The sequence below is a fragment of the Trachemys scripta genome, chromosome 2 (assembly GCF_013100865.1).
Source record: "Trachemys scripta elegans isolate TJP31775 chromosome 2, CAS_Tse_1.0, whole genome shotgun sequence".
NCBI lineage: Eukaryota > Metazoa > Chordata > Testudines > Emydidae > Trachemys > Trachemys scripta.
The window spans coordinates 169,814,017-169,830,870 of record NC_048299.1 but is presented as its reverse complement, the minus strand read 5'-3'; the positions used below and the strand labels follow the sequence as shown (position 1 = coordinate 169,830,870).

The 16,854-nt window shown below is 40.3% G+C and overlaps 1 protein-coding gene across 1 annotated transcript in view; it reads right to left on the bottom strand.

Moving 5' to 3' along the window:
* Positions 1-16,854, bottom strand: part of BMP6 (bone morphogenetic protein 6) — a 145,948-nt gene that overhangs the window by 34,563 nt on the left and 94,531 nt on the right. Inside the window, 1 exon segment of the mRNA XM_034762284.1 lies at positions 1,700-1,892. Within this exon segment, the coding sequence (XP_034618175.1) occupies positions 1,700-1,892 (193 nt within the window).

Genomic DNA, 16,854 nt, shown 5'->3' with positions numbered 1-16,854 from the left:
GGATCTGGAGGTTACAGTGGATCACAAACTAAATATGAGTCAACAATGTAATAGTACTGCAAAAACAAGCGAACATCATTCTGGGATATATTAGCCAAAGTGTTGTAAGCAAGATACGAAAAGTAATTTTTCCACTCAGCACTGATAAGGCATGAACTGGAGTATTGTGTCCAGTTCTGGGCACTACACTTTTGGAAAAATATGGACAAATTGGAAAGTCCAGAGGCGAGCAACAAAAAAAATGATTAAAGGTCTAGAAAACATGACCTAGAAGGAAAGATAGAAAAAATTGGGTTTGTTTAGTTTGGAGAAGAGAAGACTGACATAACAGGGGGACATAACAGTCTGCAAGTAAATAAAAGGTTGTTATAAAGAGTAGGGTGATAAATTGTTCTCCTTAAACACTGAACACAGGACAAGATGCAATGGTCTTAAATTGCAGCAAGGGAGATTTAGGATAGACATTAGGAAAAGCTTCCCAGCTGTACAGGTAGTTACGCACTAGAACAAATTACCTAGGGAGGTTATGGTATCGCCGTCACTGAGGGGTGAGGGAGGTGTTTAAGAACAAGTTACACAAATACCTGTCAGGGATGATCTAGGTCAGTGATACTCAGACTGAGGCTCAGGAGACACAAATGGCTCTTTAATGTGATTTAATTATTAACCAATCCAAGTTAGTAAAAGCATCCTAATTGGTCAATATTTTATTAACCAACTGTAGTTGATAAAATAATAATACTTGGCCAGTAATTTTGTTGTGAGAATTTAGATTAGATAGATAGATGCTCGATTAGACAGTAAATGAAACAATGAATACACACTGCTGTGGCTCTTTTGGATAATGTTGATGGCTAATTTGGCTCCTGAACCACAGATGTCTGAGTATCACTTGTCTAGCTAATTCTTAGACCTGCCTCTGTGCAGGGGGCTGGACTAGATGACCTACTGAGGTCCCTTCCAGTCCTACATTTCTATGATTAGATTATCAACTAACCTTTAACAGAGGGATTTCCTGGAGAAAATAACCTACATAGTTTTCCAAGTGTATTGAATTTGATCTTCCTGTAAAAGTAAAGCATTTTTTTTTTTTTTTTTTTTTTTACCTATCAAGATATAAAGTTCAGCTCCTGTAATTCTGGGGCTGTCTTCTTCTCCTTCTCATTTTCCTGGGTGTAACTCACCTAAAGTCAATCAAGTTACTGTACTTCTGATTTACAAAGGTGCAACTCGGAGGAGAATCAGGACTATATTGCTTAGCAATGTTTCTGTAGCAGTTTTACTCTACATTTCCAGGATAGGCTCTATTACATATCCTTTTAGTATCTATTTGAAATGGAACATTTCCATTTTAGTGTGCATGAATGTTAGCAATATAGAATCTTTAGTCTAAAATTACATGGCTTCATCCTAGACTCTTGTCTTACTTTAAGTCAACAAAGTTATACTCCCCAAATGATATTCTGGACTAAGTTACTGTAGAGTTTTTTCAGTCCATATCCATTTTATATTTTATGAAGTCTACTTCCCAATAAATGAAACCTGAACAGTAACAACCCCTATTAACCTGGACAAAAAATGTTCTACTAAGTGATTTCTGCACCTTCTGAATATTCCCACTTCCTTAAAAAAGGAGCCCTTCACCCCAGGCTTCACAGTTGCTGTGGTTAGTGAAAAAGAGTGACTGTCCTTTATGTACCTGTTCTGATGTTCTTGCAGGACTTGATAGATGCTGATAAGAAAGGTTTGATTTTTAAAACTCCCCATGACACAGTCCTTGTAGATTCGGAATTCCGCAGCAGTAACTGCCTCCCCCTCTGGGATCTGGGACAAGTTAAACTTGAACTCTTTGTGGTGTCGTTGGTGAGGTGTGAACTCTTTGTCATATTCAACTAAAACATTAAAAAACAAAACAGATTGTGACAAATTGAAATTAATAACAAGAGTTTTCTCACACATTCTGTCATCTCACAGCTCTTTACATCATTCATTAAGCCCCATGTTACCCTGTGAGAGAGGAAAATATTTATTTTCTCCATTCTGACGATGGGGCTATTGAAGCATAGAGAGGGACAGATAAAATTAAGTGAGCTGCACAAGCCCAGTAAGTCAGTGGCAGACCCAGAAACACAACCCAGATCTCCTGAGTCCCAGGTTTATGCTTTAAGCTTCCAATCAAAATAAAATAATATTTGTATGACATTATGTCCAGGGTTAAAATTAACCAAAAACACCCAGTTCCTCTTCCCTTTGTGGAAGCTTGCTTTAGCATGAGAACTGCAAGCCAGTGGCCTCGGTTTTGGTTAGGTGTCTCTGGTTCCTCCAGCCACACTGACACTCATAAATAGGTACAAGATATGTACGGAAAGTGAGACCCAAATCAGGCCACCTGCATTCATTCAAAGACGTTTGCACCTTAGGATTTGCATTTTCTTCCCCAGAGGTTTTTCCTTTAATTTCTCTTCCCTTGTATACCTTTATTGTGCCTTGTTTGGGTTTTAACTTAATCCATTGTCATTTTGTCTTTGTTCCCTGGAATTTAATTTTATAATAATTTGTTTTAAAATGTTTATAAACTACAAAGACTTTAAAAAAAAAAAACAGTAAAGGTGCTCTCACCAATGGAGCTGAAACAGGAATTATGTCAGTAATAAATAAGCCAACATTATAGAAAAATCATGGAACAGGTCCTCAAGGAATCAATTATGAAACACTTAGAGGAGAGGAAAGTGATCAGGAACAGTCAGCATGGATTCACGAAGGGGAAGTCGTGCCTGACTAACCTAATTGCCTTCTCTGATGAGATAACTGGCTCTGTGGATGAGGGGAAAGCAGTGGATGTGTTATTCCTTGACTTTAGCAAAGCTTTTGATACGGTCTCCCACAGTATTCTTGCCACCAAGTTAAAGAAGTATGGGCTGGATGAATGGACTGTAGGGTGGATAGAAAGCTGGCTAGATCGTCAGGCTCAACGGGTAGTGATCAATGGCTCCATGTCTAGTTGGCAGCCGGTTTCAAGCGGAGTGCCCCAAGGGTCGGTCCTGGGGCCGGTTTTGTTTAATATCTTTATTAATGATCTGGAGGATGGTGTGGACTGCACTCTCAGCAAGTTTGTAGATGACACTAAACTAGGAGGCGTGGTAGATACACTAGAGGGTAGGGATCGGATACAGAGGGACCTAGACAAATTAGAGGATTGGGCCAAAAAAACCCTGATGAGGTTCAACAAGAACAAGTACAAAGTCCTGAACTTAGGACGGAAGAATCCCATGCACTGCTACAGACTAGGGACCAAATGGCTAGGTAGCAGTTCTGCAGAAAAAGACCTAGGGGTCACAGTGGACGAGAAGCAGGATATGAATCAACAGTCTGCTCTTGTTGCCAAGAAGGTTAACGGCATTTTGGGCTGTATAAGTAGGGGCATTGCCAGCAGATCGAGGAACGTGATTGTTCCCCTTTATTCGACATTGGTGAGGCCTCATCTGGAATACTGTGTCCAGTTTTGGGCCCCACACTACAAGAAGGATGTGGAAAAATTGGAAAGAGTCCAGCGGAGGGCAACAAAAATGATTAGGGGTCTGGCGCACATGACTTATGAGGAGAAGCTGAGGGAACTGGGATTGTTTAGTCTCCAGAAGAGAAGAATGAGGGGGGATTTGATAGCAGCCTTCAACTACCTGAAGGGGGGTTCCAAAGAGGATGGAGCTCGGCTGTTCTCAGTGGTGGCAGATGACAGAACAAGGAGCAATGGTCTCAAGTTGCAGTGGGGGAGGTCCAGGTTGGATATTAGGAAACACTATTTCACTAGAAGGGTGGTGAAGCACTGGAATGCGTTACCTAGGGAGGTGGTGGAGTCTCCTTCCTTGGAGGTTTTTAAGGCCCGGCTTGACAAAGCCCTGGCTGGGATGATTTAGTTAGGAATTGGTCCTGCTTTGAGCAGGGGGTTGGACTAGATGACCCCTTGAGGTCCCTTCCAACCCTGATATTCTATGATTCTATGATTATCAATGTGAACATGTAACTATGAATCAGTGGTGAAGGGAGGATTTTCCTTTTAAATCAGCCTGATGCTTTTTCCCTTTAACTTGTCAACTTGCTCCTGCTCAACAAGAAAGACCATACCGTTCCCACCACCCCATCTTCCATCATCTTTTGATTACTTCCTATCTACATAGGAATTTATATGGCCTTTACAACAACATTTGAGTGCCTCAAAATGTTCATGAAATTATCCCCACATCATCCTACAGGGTAAGGAGAGATACCCATTTTATAGATGGGAAGCTGAGGCAGAGAAGATTAAGTGACTAGTCGAAGGACACAGGAAATCTGTGGCAGAGTAGGGAATTGGGCCCAGGTCTCCTGTGTCCCAGTCTAGTGACTTATCCTCAAGCTCACTAAGAAAAGAAAAGCCACCTCGCTGTTCTCAATAAACACACTTCATAGATAGACACTCCTCAACCTTTCATTTCTGCCTATTTACCCCCCACTCCCAACTCCAATCTTGGCTTCCTCTCTGTCCTCTCCCTATTACTTATCTGCAGTTGAAAGCTGTTCTTTCATTTGTGGTGCCTCATCTAGCTGGAACTCTATTGCGGTTCCCTTCAAGACACTTAGTCATTTCCTTCTCTTTGAAGCTTCCCTGGAAATCTTTTCACCTACAACTAACTGTGCACAGCGCACTTTTTAGTACTATGCACTAAGGATACTTTATAAAAGTTACGATATAAATAGGTGAATTTGCAAATTGTGGTCACAGATAAAGGACTATTAATTTTGGCACCTCTACATCATTAAATATTGGCTTGATTAGTTTAGAATTTACGCAAATGAGAGTACAGGCTATTGAGTCTAAGACAATGGTTTTCAACCTTTTTACATTTGCAGACCCCTGATAATTTTCAAATGAAGGTGTGGATCCCTTTGGAAATCTTAAGACAGTTTGTGGACCACTCAGGGGTCCACGGGCAACAGGTTGAAAACCACTGGTCTAAGAGCTTCCAGAAAGAGGGCTGGGTTGCCCATTGTTTTCCTTCACCGATTGTACAAGTAGTGGTATCATTCCTTTCTAATGCTTCAGAATACATTTGTTCAACAACTGTATCCTTCCGGTCTTCTTTATTGGCAGGTGTTGCTTTTAACCAAAGGTTTCATTACACTATAGATAGGAATTTTTATTTGAGATTGCAATCGTTGTATCATACTGATGGTCCATGTTGCCACTAAAGCATCCCATCTAAAATCAGCTTTCAAGGTGGAATGATATAAGAGATTGATATACAGCAGTAGTAGTAGGCCTTTATTTATTTGTATGTACTCTGTAAAAGGGGCTGGAATATCTGGTTATTTCTAAGAACATTGCATCTATTTTCATCCCCTGAAGAAAGTGTAACGGAGCATACTTTTATAAACACTATGTTGGCATATTTCATAAGCATACAAGAGTCCAAGCAAGAAAAAGGAGGGGGTTAAGATTAAAGAGACAGAGACTAAGATCTGAACATCTGCTACAAGATATGCAGCTGTATATAGTGACTGGTGATGGAGTGGCCTGAATCAGCTATTGGGGGGATCGGAGGGGGAAGAATGAAACAATAATTCTTGCCTGGGAACTTATTAGAGCCGCATGTCTCATTTAGCATGTAACTTTTATACCTCTACATGTTCCCAGATTCTGCCAGAGCAACAGATCTGAGCTCTACTCCCCACTCTGTCCACTACACTTGCCACATAACGTGGGACTGAATCAACATTTTGCTAAACAAATCAGCGTGGGGGAAAAAACTACATAGAAAGATTCCTTTTTCCAAGATTTGTTGCAAAAGATGAGGTTGGACGAGCAAAGGTAGATGGAGAAAAGAACGGAACAGAAATCTAAAGAAGGAATGGGGAGAAAACTAACAGGACAAGGAAGAGCCCCAAGAAAGGTTGCTGGGGGAAACAAGAGAGAACAGGAGAACAAGAAGGAGACAGTAAGACGTAAATCAGACAAGGAGAGAGACAGACAAGAAACAAATGAAGGAAACATTCCATGTCTCTTGCCAGTCACAGACAGGAAGCCCTGCCTCAAGATCTGACTCAGCATCAGTAAGCGTAGGAGCAAAAGGAAAGTGCTGTCCCACCCGACATGTGGTAGAAACACACCAAATATGAAGGGGGTCAGTTTTTTCCCATTAAAATGTATCCTGATTTCAATTTGAAGAAGTGGTGTGGTATAGAAGTACCTCCTCCCCACCTCTGTTCCAAAATGTGCACTTAAAAGGGATACAGTCAATGTGAAATCTAGTTAGTTTTTAAAAGAGTACAAAGTAATTTCAAGTGCAATACACACCCCGAGTTCTCATCTCAGTTTTTATGATCTGACAAGCACATTTTTACAATGTTTGCGTCTATCACTGTCATGGTGCGAAAGACCCACACAAACAGGGAAAGCTGACAAAAATTACTAGAGGGGAAATTATTAAACTGACTGTACTCAAAGTGCTGTCAGAGTAAAGTAATTGAAACAAAGGGAAAAAAAAAACTTTTGTTCTCCAATCTCTTTCAGCTACAGTAATCATAGACGTTAGTCATTACAGCAGCGGTACAACAAATTCAGAAAGAAGCGTTATTTTTAAGTTGATTTTGTCCCTCTAAAATGAGTCCAGAAAGTATCCCTACAATGTCACAGGACTGGGAAAAAAATTAAATCAAGTTTGTATGAAACTAGCATAAAAGTTTAACTGTTTAGTTGGAACTGTTTAGTTCCCATAATATAGTGCAGCATGATGTTTCTCCTTGTACGGGTGGGTTTGGTGGGATATTTAAATTGTATATATTCATTACTGTCATGCCATCAAGTTAAGCATCAGTTGTTTTCATTCGACAGGAAAGCTTTAAACATAAAATCCCAACAGCTGTTTGCAGTGGGGCTTTTTACCATGATTTAGAAACAGTTCAATTAAACTAAGAACTCGTGTTGTAAAACCCACAGTAAACACCTAAAGGCAAGATTCTAGCTGCTGGTTATTACACTGCATCAGGTGACCCATTATTCAAAGAGCAGACAGTGCACACCAAAATACCAACAAGCAGTCAGAAGGAAAAAAACAACGTCTTCTGCTGCTTTCCGATCTTTTTTCAATGTGAATTTGTTCAGGCTGGTCTGATCAGTAGTTTGTGAAAGTCCAAACTTCTAACCTAAAGCTTCTGTATGTATCTGAGCTTTATAAACTGATGGCAGAAGAAAAAAAATAAGGGAATCTTAACAGTCAACAGGTTGAAAATGAGCTTCACATTGCTGGTAATCTTCAGGCTCTGAGTCTAGCCAATGCTAGCAGAGAAGAACAGCAGAAGATACTCAGGACTATGACAAAAATTACAGCCTTATACAAAAGTTATCCTCTAAGTCACAATATATTATTCTATTTTTACTAATTTATTATGGAGTTTCTTAGGTACAGTACTGGCCTGTAGTATCACAAATAGAAATGGGACTGAGCTGTGAAGTTTGGGAGTGTTTGCATTTGGGATTTTGGTTTGGGCTAATTTCTGGACATGGCTATTGTTACAAGAAATGTCTGTCTGTCTGTATGTGTGTGTATATATTAGTTAATAGAGAAGATGCCAGTAGCATGTTACATCAGCTCTTAACAAATAGTTAAATTACTGTATGAATACAACACTATGAATAAATATTTAAAAGTCAGGAAATTCAAAGTTAGGCTTTTTGTGGATTTGAATTTTGTGCATTTTAATTCTAAACCAATGTTGCAATAGCTATTTTTGCACAGAATTTCCATGATTTAAAAATAACCTACCACTTGTAACACACTTCCTAATTTTAAAGCACTATATAAGAAAGCTAATTAAATAAAAAAAAGAAAGATCACACAATTAAAGAATCTAACCAAATATATTTAAGTGATTGTACCATTATACTTTCATTTGAATGTCTCACATGTATCTTGCAGTGTAGTAGCCGTGTCAGTCCCAGAATACTAGAGACACAAGGTGGGTGGCTCTCTGTGGCTCAAAAGCTTGTCTCTCTGACCAACAAAAGTTGGTCCAATAAAAGATATTACCTCACTCAGCTTGCTTCTCACACCTGTCTTGGAAGACAGTGAAGCGAAGAATAGTGACAGTCATTAAAATAAATTCTTCTTGGGTAACTGATTTTCAAGTGCTTTGCTATTTCTCCATAAAATCATATCAAACATAACCAAGGCATTAGCCTTTATTGAGTAGAGTTGCCAGCCCTCACTATTTTATTGTAAGTCTTGCCATATTTGGCAGGGTTGGTTGTTTTTGTTTTGTTTTGTTTTAAGTCCCAGCTCCCAGAGTCAGGTGATTATGTGACAGACAGCTCTTTTAAAATTAGTTTCTAGCCCTTGTGGTTGCAAAGAAAAGCATGAAGACATGAACTTGAGTGTACCTACAAGCTCAGAATTCAGAAGGCAAAACAAAAAAGGAATCTAAAAAAAGTAATATATTTTAAAAGTCATGATTTTTAGGCCAATGTCATGACTTTTGGGGGCCTAGACTCGTGATTTTTGAACACTTGGGGTTGGCAATACTATATTCATTATATCCAAAGCCTGAAATCTGAAGTTTAAAAAAAATTGCATCCTGACAACTTTAAAGAAATACTTACTCGTGTATGTAAAATCACACTTTCATCTTTAATAAATATGATTTATTAAAATTAAATTTAATAAACCATAATTCCAAAGCAAGTTTCACCTTTTTTATGGCTACAAACATAAGGAATCTCAGCTCCAAGAGGTTCCCCCTTTCCTCTCACCCCCCAAAATTACAAAGCCCCTGAAAATAGAGGCCACTTAGAGTCCCTCTTCTGCCACAACTATAGCAATACTACTAAATTGAAGGGCCAACTCTGCACTTCATTAAAGAAGTTTTATGCACTAAAATCAGTGGGGTGACACTGATGTAAAACTGTCATTATGATCAGGCCCTTAATATTTTAGCATCAGTATGCCTCATGAAACACACAAACTATGTGGCTAACACTGTTGGAACAATACAACCACCTCTGACACTTATGCAATAATGGGTTTGCACAGGATAAAACTAATTGGAGCTTAAGAAAAAACTTGTTAGATTTTGTGCAAGATGGAACAGAATCCACCTCACTCAGCCATGGTTATATAAGATGTAACAATGAATAAAAAAACCCAGTCTGTTGAGTAAAGAGATGCTATTTTTAACATAAGCATAGCGCAGAATAGGACAAAAAAATCAAAGGGGTTTTACCTCCATTTTCCATTTGTGAAGAAGCAACTTTGTGAACATCTACATGAGAACTTGCATTCAAGTGTTAAAATCTACTAACTGGACATGCATGTGTAAATGACAGAAAAGTTGCATGCATACAAGTAGAGGTTACTTAGAACATATGACTCAAACATTTACATTTACTTCTTTTTGTTGATTTTCATGCCATATTTAAAAAAAATATTTAGGTTTAATTAGGAGCTCGCTTAGAAATTGGTTTAAGGTCAGAAGGACCCACTAGTTCATCCAGTCTGACCTCCTGTATATGACAGGTTACCAATATCGCTGTGACGTTGCACCCCATAATGCTTTATAGAAATATGCTTATGAGTGTAAATATGACACAACTGGAATATGTTTTATACTATATATGCCATGTAACGTATCTTTGCAAAGGTTATGTTCTTCTGCATGTATTCATCCTATTTGTACGCATGTATCATTTTTATATCTGAAGTTATGAACGTTAGCTCTATGCTTGTATTTAAAGTGTTTACTGTAGAAAGAACCTAAGGCAGATTTGGTCAACATAGCGTGATGGGGTTATTCAAGTAATTGGGAGTACTTGGTTAACAATGGACCTTGATAGACGCCAATCCACATCTGAGCTTTCCTGGAAACGTCCTGTAGAAAACTGAGTCATTCATGGACATGTGACTTGCCCATGTGACTCCAAAACTCCATTTTGTAGCTGGATTCTACACAGGGGGAGAGGGGGGTTTCCACTTACAAGAGAGAAACTATATAAACCCCTGGTTACCCCTCCATTTTGTCTTCAGCTGGCTCAAGAGATAGCCTCTCCACCCCAAAGAGATGCCGGAAAGAAACTGGAACAAAGGACTGTAACTACAGGAGTGTGAACGATTGCTGGACCCAGACTAGAAGGAGGTTAATCTGTGAAAAAAAGCCTCTTGAAACATCTCTGAGGGTGAGATTTACCTGTATTCAGTTTTCTTACTGTATGAGGCTTAGACTTGCATGTTTTATTTTATTTTGCTTGGTAATTCACTTTGTTCTGTCTGTTATTACTTGGAATCACTTAAATCCTACTTTTGTATTTAATAAAATCACTTTTTACTTATTAATTAACCCACAGTATGTATAATACCTGGGGGGGGGGGGGCAAACAGCTGTGCATCTCTCTCTATCACTGTTATAGAGGGCGAACAATTTATTAGTTTACCCTGTATAAGCTTTATACAGCGTAAAAGGGATTTATTTGGTGTTTGGACCCCATTGGGAGTTGGGTATCTGAGTGCTGGAGACAGGAGCACTTCTTAAGCTGTTTTCAGTTAAGCCTACAGCTTGTGGGGGACGTGTTTCAGACCTGGATCTGTGTTTGCAGCAGGAAAGCGTGTCTGGCTCAAACCAGGCAAGGGACTAAGTCCCAAGCTGGCAGGGAAAGCAGGCTCAGAGGTAGTCTAGGCACATCAGGTTGCAATTCCCAAGAGGGGTTCTGTGATCCAAACCGTCACAACCACCCACACACTAAACCCAACAACTGAAGAGAGACCAAACTATTACAGCCCACAGGTGGCTAGACTATTATGTACCTCAGCCAAAGAACAAGAAGGATCGAGGCACAAGGTCACTGCCAGTGTGACCTGGAGGAAAATTTCTTCCCCGCTCCATATAAGGTGATCAGCTAGACCATGAGCATGTAAGCAGGAGCAAGCCAGCCAAGCACTTTAGAGAGAATGCTAGGTGCCCCTCAGAGCCCTGGCCCACACGTCCAATGTCCTATATCTCCAGCCATGGGCATCTGTGATGCTTCAGAGAAAGGAGGTTACAAACCCTCCCAGAATACACTGACAGTGGCCGACTGAAACCCTGAAGCATGAACTTTATGAACACAAGACAAACTGGAAGTGAGCCTCATGGCTATTAAGCCCTTCCTTCTACCATCACAAGCAAGCCTGTCATACAAATGCACTCATAAATATATCCATCTCTTTCTTAAAACTAATTAAGCGGTTTGCCCCCACAACTCCTACTGGAAGGCTGTTCCAGGATCTCACCTCTCTAATGGTAAGAAACCTTCCTCTAATTCCAAGATTGAATTTGTTCATGGCCAGTTTATATCCATTTAGTCTTGTGCCAACATTGTCCTTTATCTTAAATAGCTCTTCATCCTCCTTGGTATTTACCTCCCTAATGTATTTCTAGAGAGCAATCATATCCTCTCTCAGTCTTCCTTCTGCCAGATTAAACAAGTCAAGCTCTTCCAGTCTCCTCTCAAAGATAGGACTCCTCTGTGACATTATCTGATAAAATATGACCATGTAGATCATGGTTGCTACCACTGTTCTATAATTGCAACAAATCTTGTACAAAGTATGTCAAGTAAGGTGTCTATGGAAAGGTTATGATTTGCTGGATATGACTATGCTATTTGTATGCACGTATTATTTTTGTATCTGAAGTTACGAATATTAACTATGTACTTCTGCATCACACTGTTGACTCATAGTGGACCACAAGCTAAATATGAGTCAACAGTGTGATGCTGTTGCAAAAAAAGCAAACATGATTCTGGGATGTATTAACAGGTGTGTTGTGAGCAAGACACAAGAAGTCATTCTTCCGCTCTACTCTGCGCTGGTTAGGCCTCAACTGGAGTATTGTGTCCAGTTCTGGGCACCGCATTTCAAGAAAGATGTGGAGAAACTGGAGAGGGTCCAGAATAGAGCAACAAGAATGATTAAAGGTCTTGAGAACATGACCTATGAAGGAAGGCTGAAAGAATTGGGTTTGTTTAGTTTGGAAAAGAGAAGACTGAGAGGGGACATGATAGCAGTTTTCAGCTATCTAAAAGGGTGTCATAAGGAGGAGGGAGAAAACTTGTTCACCTTAGCCTCTAAGGATAGAACAAGAAGCAATGGGCTTAAACTGCAGCAAGGAAGGTTTAGGTTGGACATTAGGAAAAAGTTCTTAACTGTCAGGGTGGTTAAACACTGGAATAAATTGCCTAGGGAGGTTGTGGAATCTCTCTCTCTGGAGATATTTAAGAGTAGGTTAGATAAATGTCTATCAGAGATGGTCTAGACCAGGGGTCGGCAACCTTTCAGAAGTGGTGTGCCAAGTCTTCATTTATTCACTCTAATTTAAGGTTTCGCGTGCCGGTAATACATTTTAACGTTTTTAGAAGGTCTCTTTCTATAAGTCTCTATTATATAACTAAACTATTGTATGTAAAGTAATCAAGGTTTTCAAAATGTTTAAGAAGCGTCATTTAAAATTAAATTAAAATGCTGATCTTACGGCACCAGCCTGCTCAGCTTGCTGCCAGCCTGGGTTCTGTTCACCTAGGCTGGCAGAGGGCTGATCAGGGCCTGCGGCCGGGACCCCAGACCTGGGCGGGGGGGTGTTTCAGGGGTCAGGGCAGAAGGTGTGTGTGTGTGTGTGTGTGTGTGTGTGTGGCAGGGGTTCAGAGATCATGGCAGACAGCTGGGGGTATGGGAGGTGCAGGGCAGAAGGCTGAGTGTGAGGAGGGTTCAGGGCAGAGGGATGGGGTTCTGGGGGTGCAGGGCAGAGGGATGGGTGTGTGTTGGGGTGGGGGGTTCAGGGCAGAAGGCTGAGTGTGTGTGGGGGTGCAGGGCAGAAGGCTGAGGTGCTCCCAGCCCCCTGCCCTGAGCGGCTCAGGGCAGGGGGCTGGAAGGGATATGCCCTGTTCCACCCCCTTCCCCCAGGCTCCGTCCCTACTTCTCTCTGCGTCCTCTATGGAGCAGGGAGCACGCTGCCGCTCTTCCCCTCCCCCTCACTAGGGCCATCAGAGGAGGAGGGGCAGGAAAGCACCGCTGGGGGAAGAAGCGGGGGAGGGGGGAAGCTTGGCTGCTGCAGAACCAAGCTTCTGCCTCCTGCCCCAGCAGGGGAGAGAGGTGGGGGGGGGGCGCTGACTGGGGCTGGGGCCGGGGATGCGGCAGGGAGCTGCGTGCCACTCAGAATCGGCTCGCGTGCCGTAGGTTGCCGACCCCTGGTCTAGACGGTATTTGGTCCTGTTATGAGGGCAGGGGACTGGACTCGATGACCTCTCGAGGTCCCTTCCAGTCCTAGAATCTATGAATCTATGAAACCTGTATTTTGAATGTTTGCTGCTGTGGTAACACTCACAAGGGTGCAATCTTAGCCCGCAATTTGGAAGGGACTATTCAAGTTAAATGGGCCATCAAGGAACACTTAACTCACAATAGACCAGGACTTTCCTGTGACCGGTCTAACTAGAGTATGGGTGATGGTGTCTACTATGACTAAGCGAAGCAGGCATGGACATGTGACTTGCCCATGTGACTCCAAACACCATCATGTTCCCTGTAATTTTCCCAGAGTGAGAACAATGGGTTTCCCTTCACTTGGCAGAACCTATAAAAGGCCCTGGAAATATCTCCATTTTGGCCTCTTTCCTGTTCAAACCTCTCAACTATGAACTTATTCTAATGGGAGCATTCTAACCAAGGGACTGAGGACCTTCCAATGATTTGGAAGCAACCAGAGACTTAACAAGCTAGCAGTTTATTCCATCACTACTACAAGCCTGAACCAAGAACTTTGCAATTACTGTATGTATTTGATTCCTTTAAACAGGTTTAACTCACACCTTTTTCTTTTTATAAATAAATCTTTAGCTATTAGATACTAAAGGATTGGCAACAGCGTGATTATTGGGTAAGATCTGAGTTATATATTGACCTGGGTATGTGGCTGGTCCTTTGGGATCAGGAGAACCCTTTTGTTTGATGAAACTGGTTTTAAATAACCACTCATCATTAAGTCTAGTGACTGGGTATTGAATCCAGGACTGGAATACCTAAAGGCGCTGCAATTCTGACTTCTTGTTAGTCAGTCTGGTGAGACAGAAGTTTACTTTTGTTGCTGGATTGATAGTTTATGGGAGAATAACCACTGGATTTGGGGTGTGTCTGCCCTATTTCTCAGCAGTTTGTTCTGAATTTGGCATTCTGAGTTGTAACTCCTGGAGGCACAGTGACCCCCTCCATTCTCCTAACCATCCTAATAGCTCTTCTATGCATCTGTTCCAGTTTGAATTTATCTTTCTTGAATTTATCTTCTATGATGGGTAGGACCCTTAGTTGTCAGTTTTTATTTAATTTAATTTTTCCTGGGAATTTATTGGTGTTTATTACAACAACAAAAACAGCTAAAGATCAGTGTAAAAAACTATTAATTTTTCTGGATAAATATTGGGGTTTATTTTGGTGGACAGAAGAACAGATTTTCATTTTCTTCCCATTTTAGTGTGTCAAATCTTTAAGCAGTTATCTGCTAACTGCTCAAAATGGTATGTGGTGGGCATGAGATTCATCAGTATGTTCAGATGTGCATGCACTTCAGAGCTTGCATGCATGCCTGTTTGTTTGCTTATTGTATGTGTCTTCTAGACTAATACATGGCCTTACTTCAACAGGTACTTTCCATATACACACAGACTAATATATTATCATAATATATGTATCTCATGCAATGTATTGTATTTTACTAATAAAACAAGTTATTTTTTATATATTTGAATGATACAAAAGTAGGGTGAAAAATCAGAAAAAAAACAAATAATACTTTTTGTAAAACCTGGGTGGGTTCGGTAAAAATCGGTTTAAACTGAAAACGAAGGGGCTTAAACATGGGTGACCAGAATGGTACACAGTATTCCAGATGAAATTTCACCAAGGCCTTGTACAATGGCATCTCTCACACTCTCTCTCTCTTTGAAATGCTTCACCTAATACATTCTAGGATGACATCTGCCTTTTTCACAGCTGCATCACAGTTGTAGCTCAGTCATCCTGTGGTTAGTGCACACACCTAGGTCTCTCTCCTCCTCTTTCACTTCCAATGGATTGGACCCTAACTTCGTGACCTGGCCCTAGTTTGAATTTCATCCCATTTCTGTCATTCCAGTCTTGAAGGTCATCCAGTCCTTCATGTATAATATTCTGATCCTCCTCTGTATTGATGATGTCTCCCAACTTTACATCACCAGCAAATTCCAACAGCACACTCCTACTTTTCATACCAAGGTCATTAATAAAAATATTACCCAAGATTGGTCCCAAAAGTGATCCTTGAGGAATTCCACTAGTAACCTCCCTCCAGTCCGATAATTCAGCTTTCAGCAAAAACCACGTCCTGCTCCCCTTTAGTCAATTCCCTGTCCACTTTACAATGTTTGTACTGGTCCTCATCTTCCCTAATTTAACTAATTTCCCCTGTAGTACCATGTCAAATACTTTACCCAAGTCCAAGTATATCAGATCTATTGCACGAAGGCTTCCCTTATCTTAAAAAAAACAAACAACAAATAATCATTATTTCCTCAAAGAAGGAAATCAGGTTAGTCTGGCATGATCTACATTTGGTAAACCATATCGCATTATATTTTTTAAATCATTTACCCCATTACATTTAATTTTTCTTGTTGTTGTTCATAATTTGTTCTAAAACCTTGCCTACTACTGAGGTCAAATTAACATGTATGTAATTACCCGGATCACTCTTCCCTCCCTTTCCCCCCATACCCCCTTCTTAAATATAGGTACAACGTTAACTGTTCTCCAATCACATGGTACTACACCCAAATAGACAGATTTACTAAAAAACCTTACTACCAGAAAAGCAATCTCATGTGCCAGTTCTTTCAGCATTCTGGGATGGAAATTATCCAGCCCCACAATTTGAACGCAGTAATTTCTTTAAGATCTTCTTCCATCTCAGATGTGGTAATTTCCATTTCTTGACACTCATTTCCATCAGCTGTACTGCCTTCATGCCCATGTTCCATATTATCATCCTTACTGAAAAACCAAGACTGAATGAATACTTTGTTTTTGGGCCATACCTAGATTATCTTTAATCTCCTTCCCATCCACACTGCATAGAGCCCCAATCTCATTACTCCTTATTCTTTTTTTATTTATATAATTAAAAACCCTCTTATTTATTTTAATTACCTTGGCAAGAGCTAATTCAGCAGTTCTCACTTTATCCCTACATTTTCCAACTGCCACGATGTAGCTTTCTTTACTAATCGAATGCCTTTTTCCATTCCCTATCTCTCTCCTTACTCTGCTCTCTGTTTACTCCTAATACCCTTTTTGAGGTGATTATCCATCCAGCTGGATCTGGAACCTTTCCTTATAGGTTTTTTCCCCCCTTTCTTGGGATGCAAATTTCGGACAGTTTTTGTATAGTTGATTTGAAGTAATTCCAAGCTTCCTCCACATTTAAGACTTTGAGCTCTTTGGTCCAGCTGACTTCTTTACCTAATTCCCTTAATTTCCCCAAATCTGCCCTTTTGAAATTAAAAACCTTAGTTGAAAGAAAACCCAGCCAGTGAAATTTACTAGTGAGGAAAACCTTTTGCTTTTAAATTCACATAGCTTGTTAAGTTAGGTATTAGCTTGCATTTTACTCTTATTTTCTTTTGATGTAACCAATCATGACTTTTATGCATCATCACTCATAATCACTTAAAATCTATCTTTCTGTAGTTAAACTTATCTTATGGTTTTATCTTAACCAGTGTGTTTGGATTAGTTTGTGTGGGAAACTCAATTTGGGATAACAAGG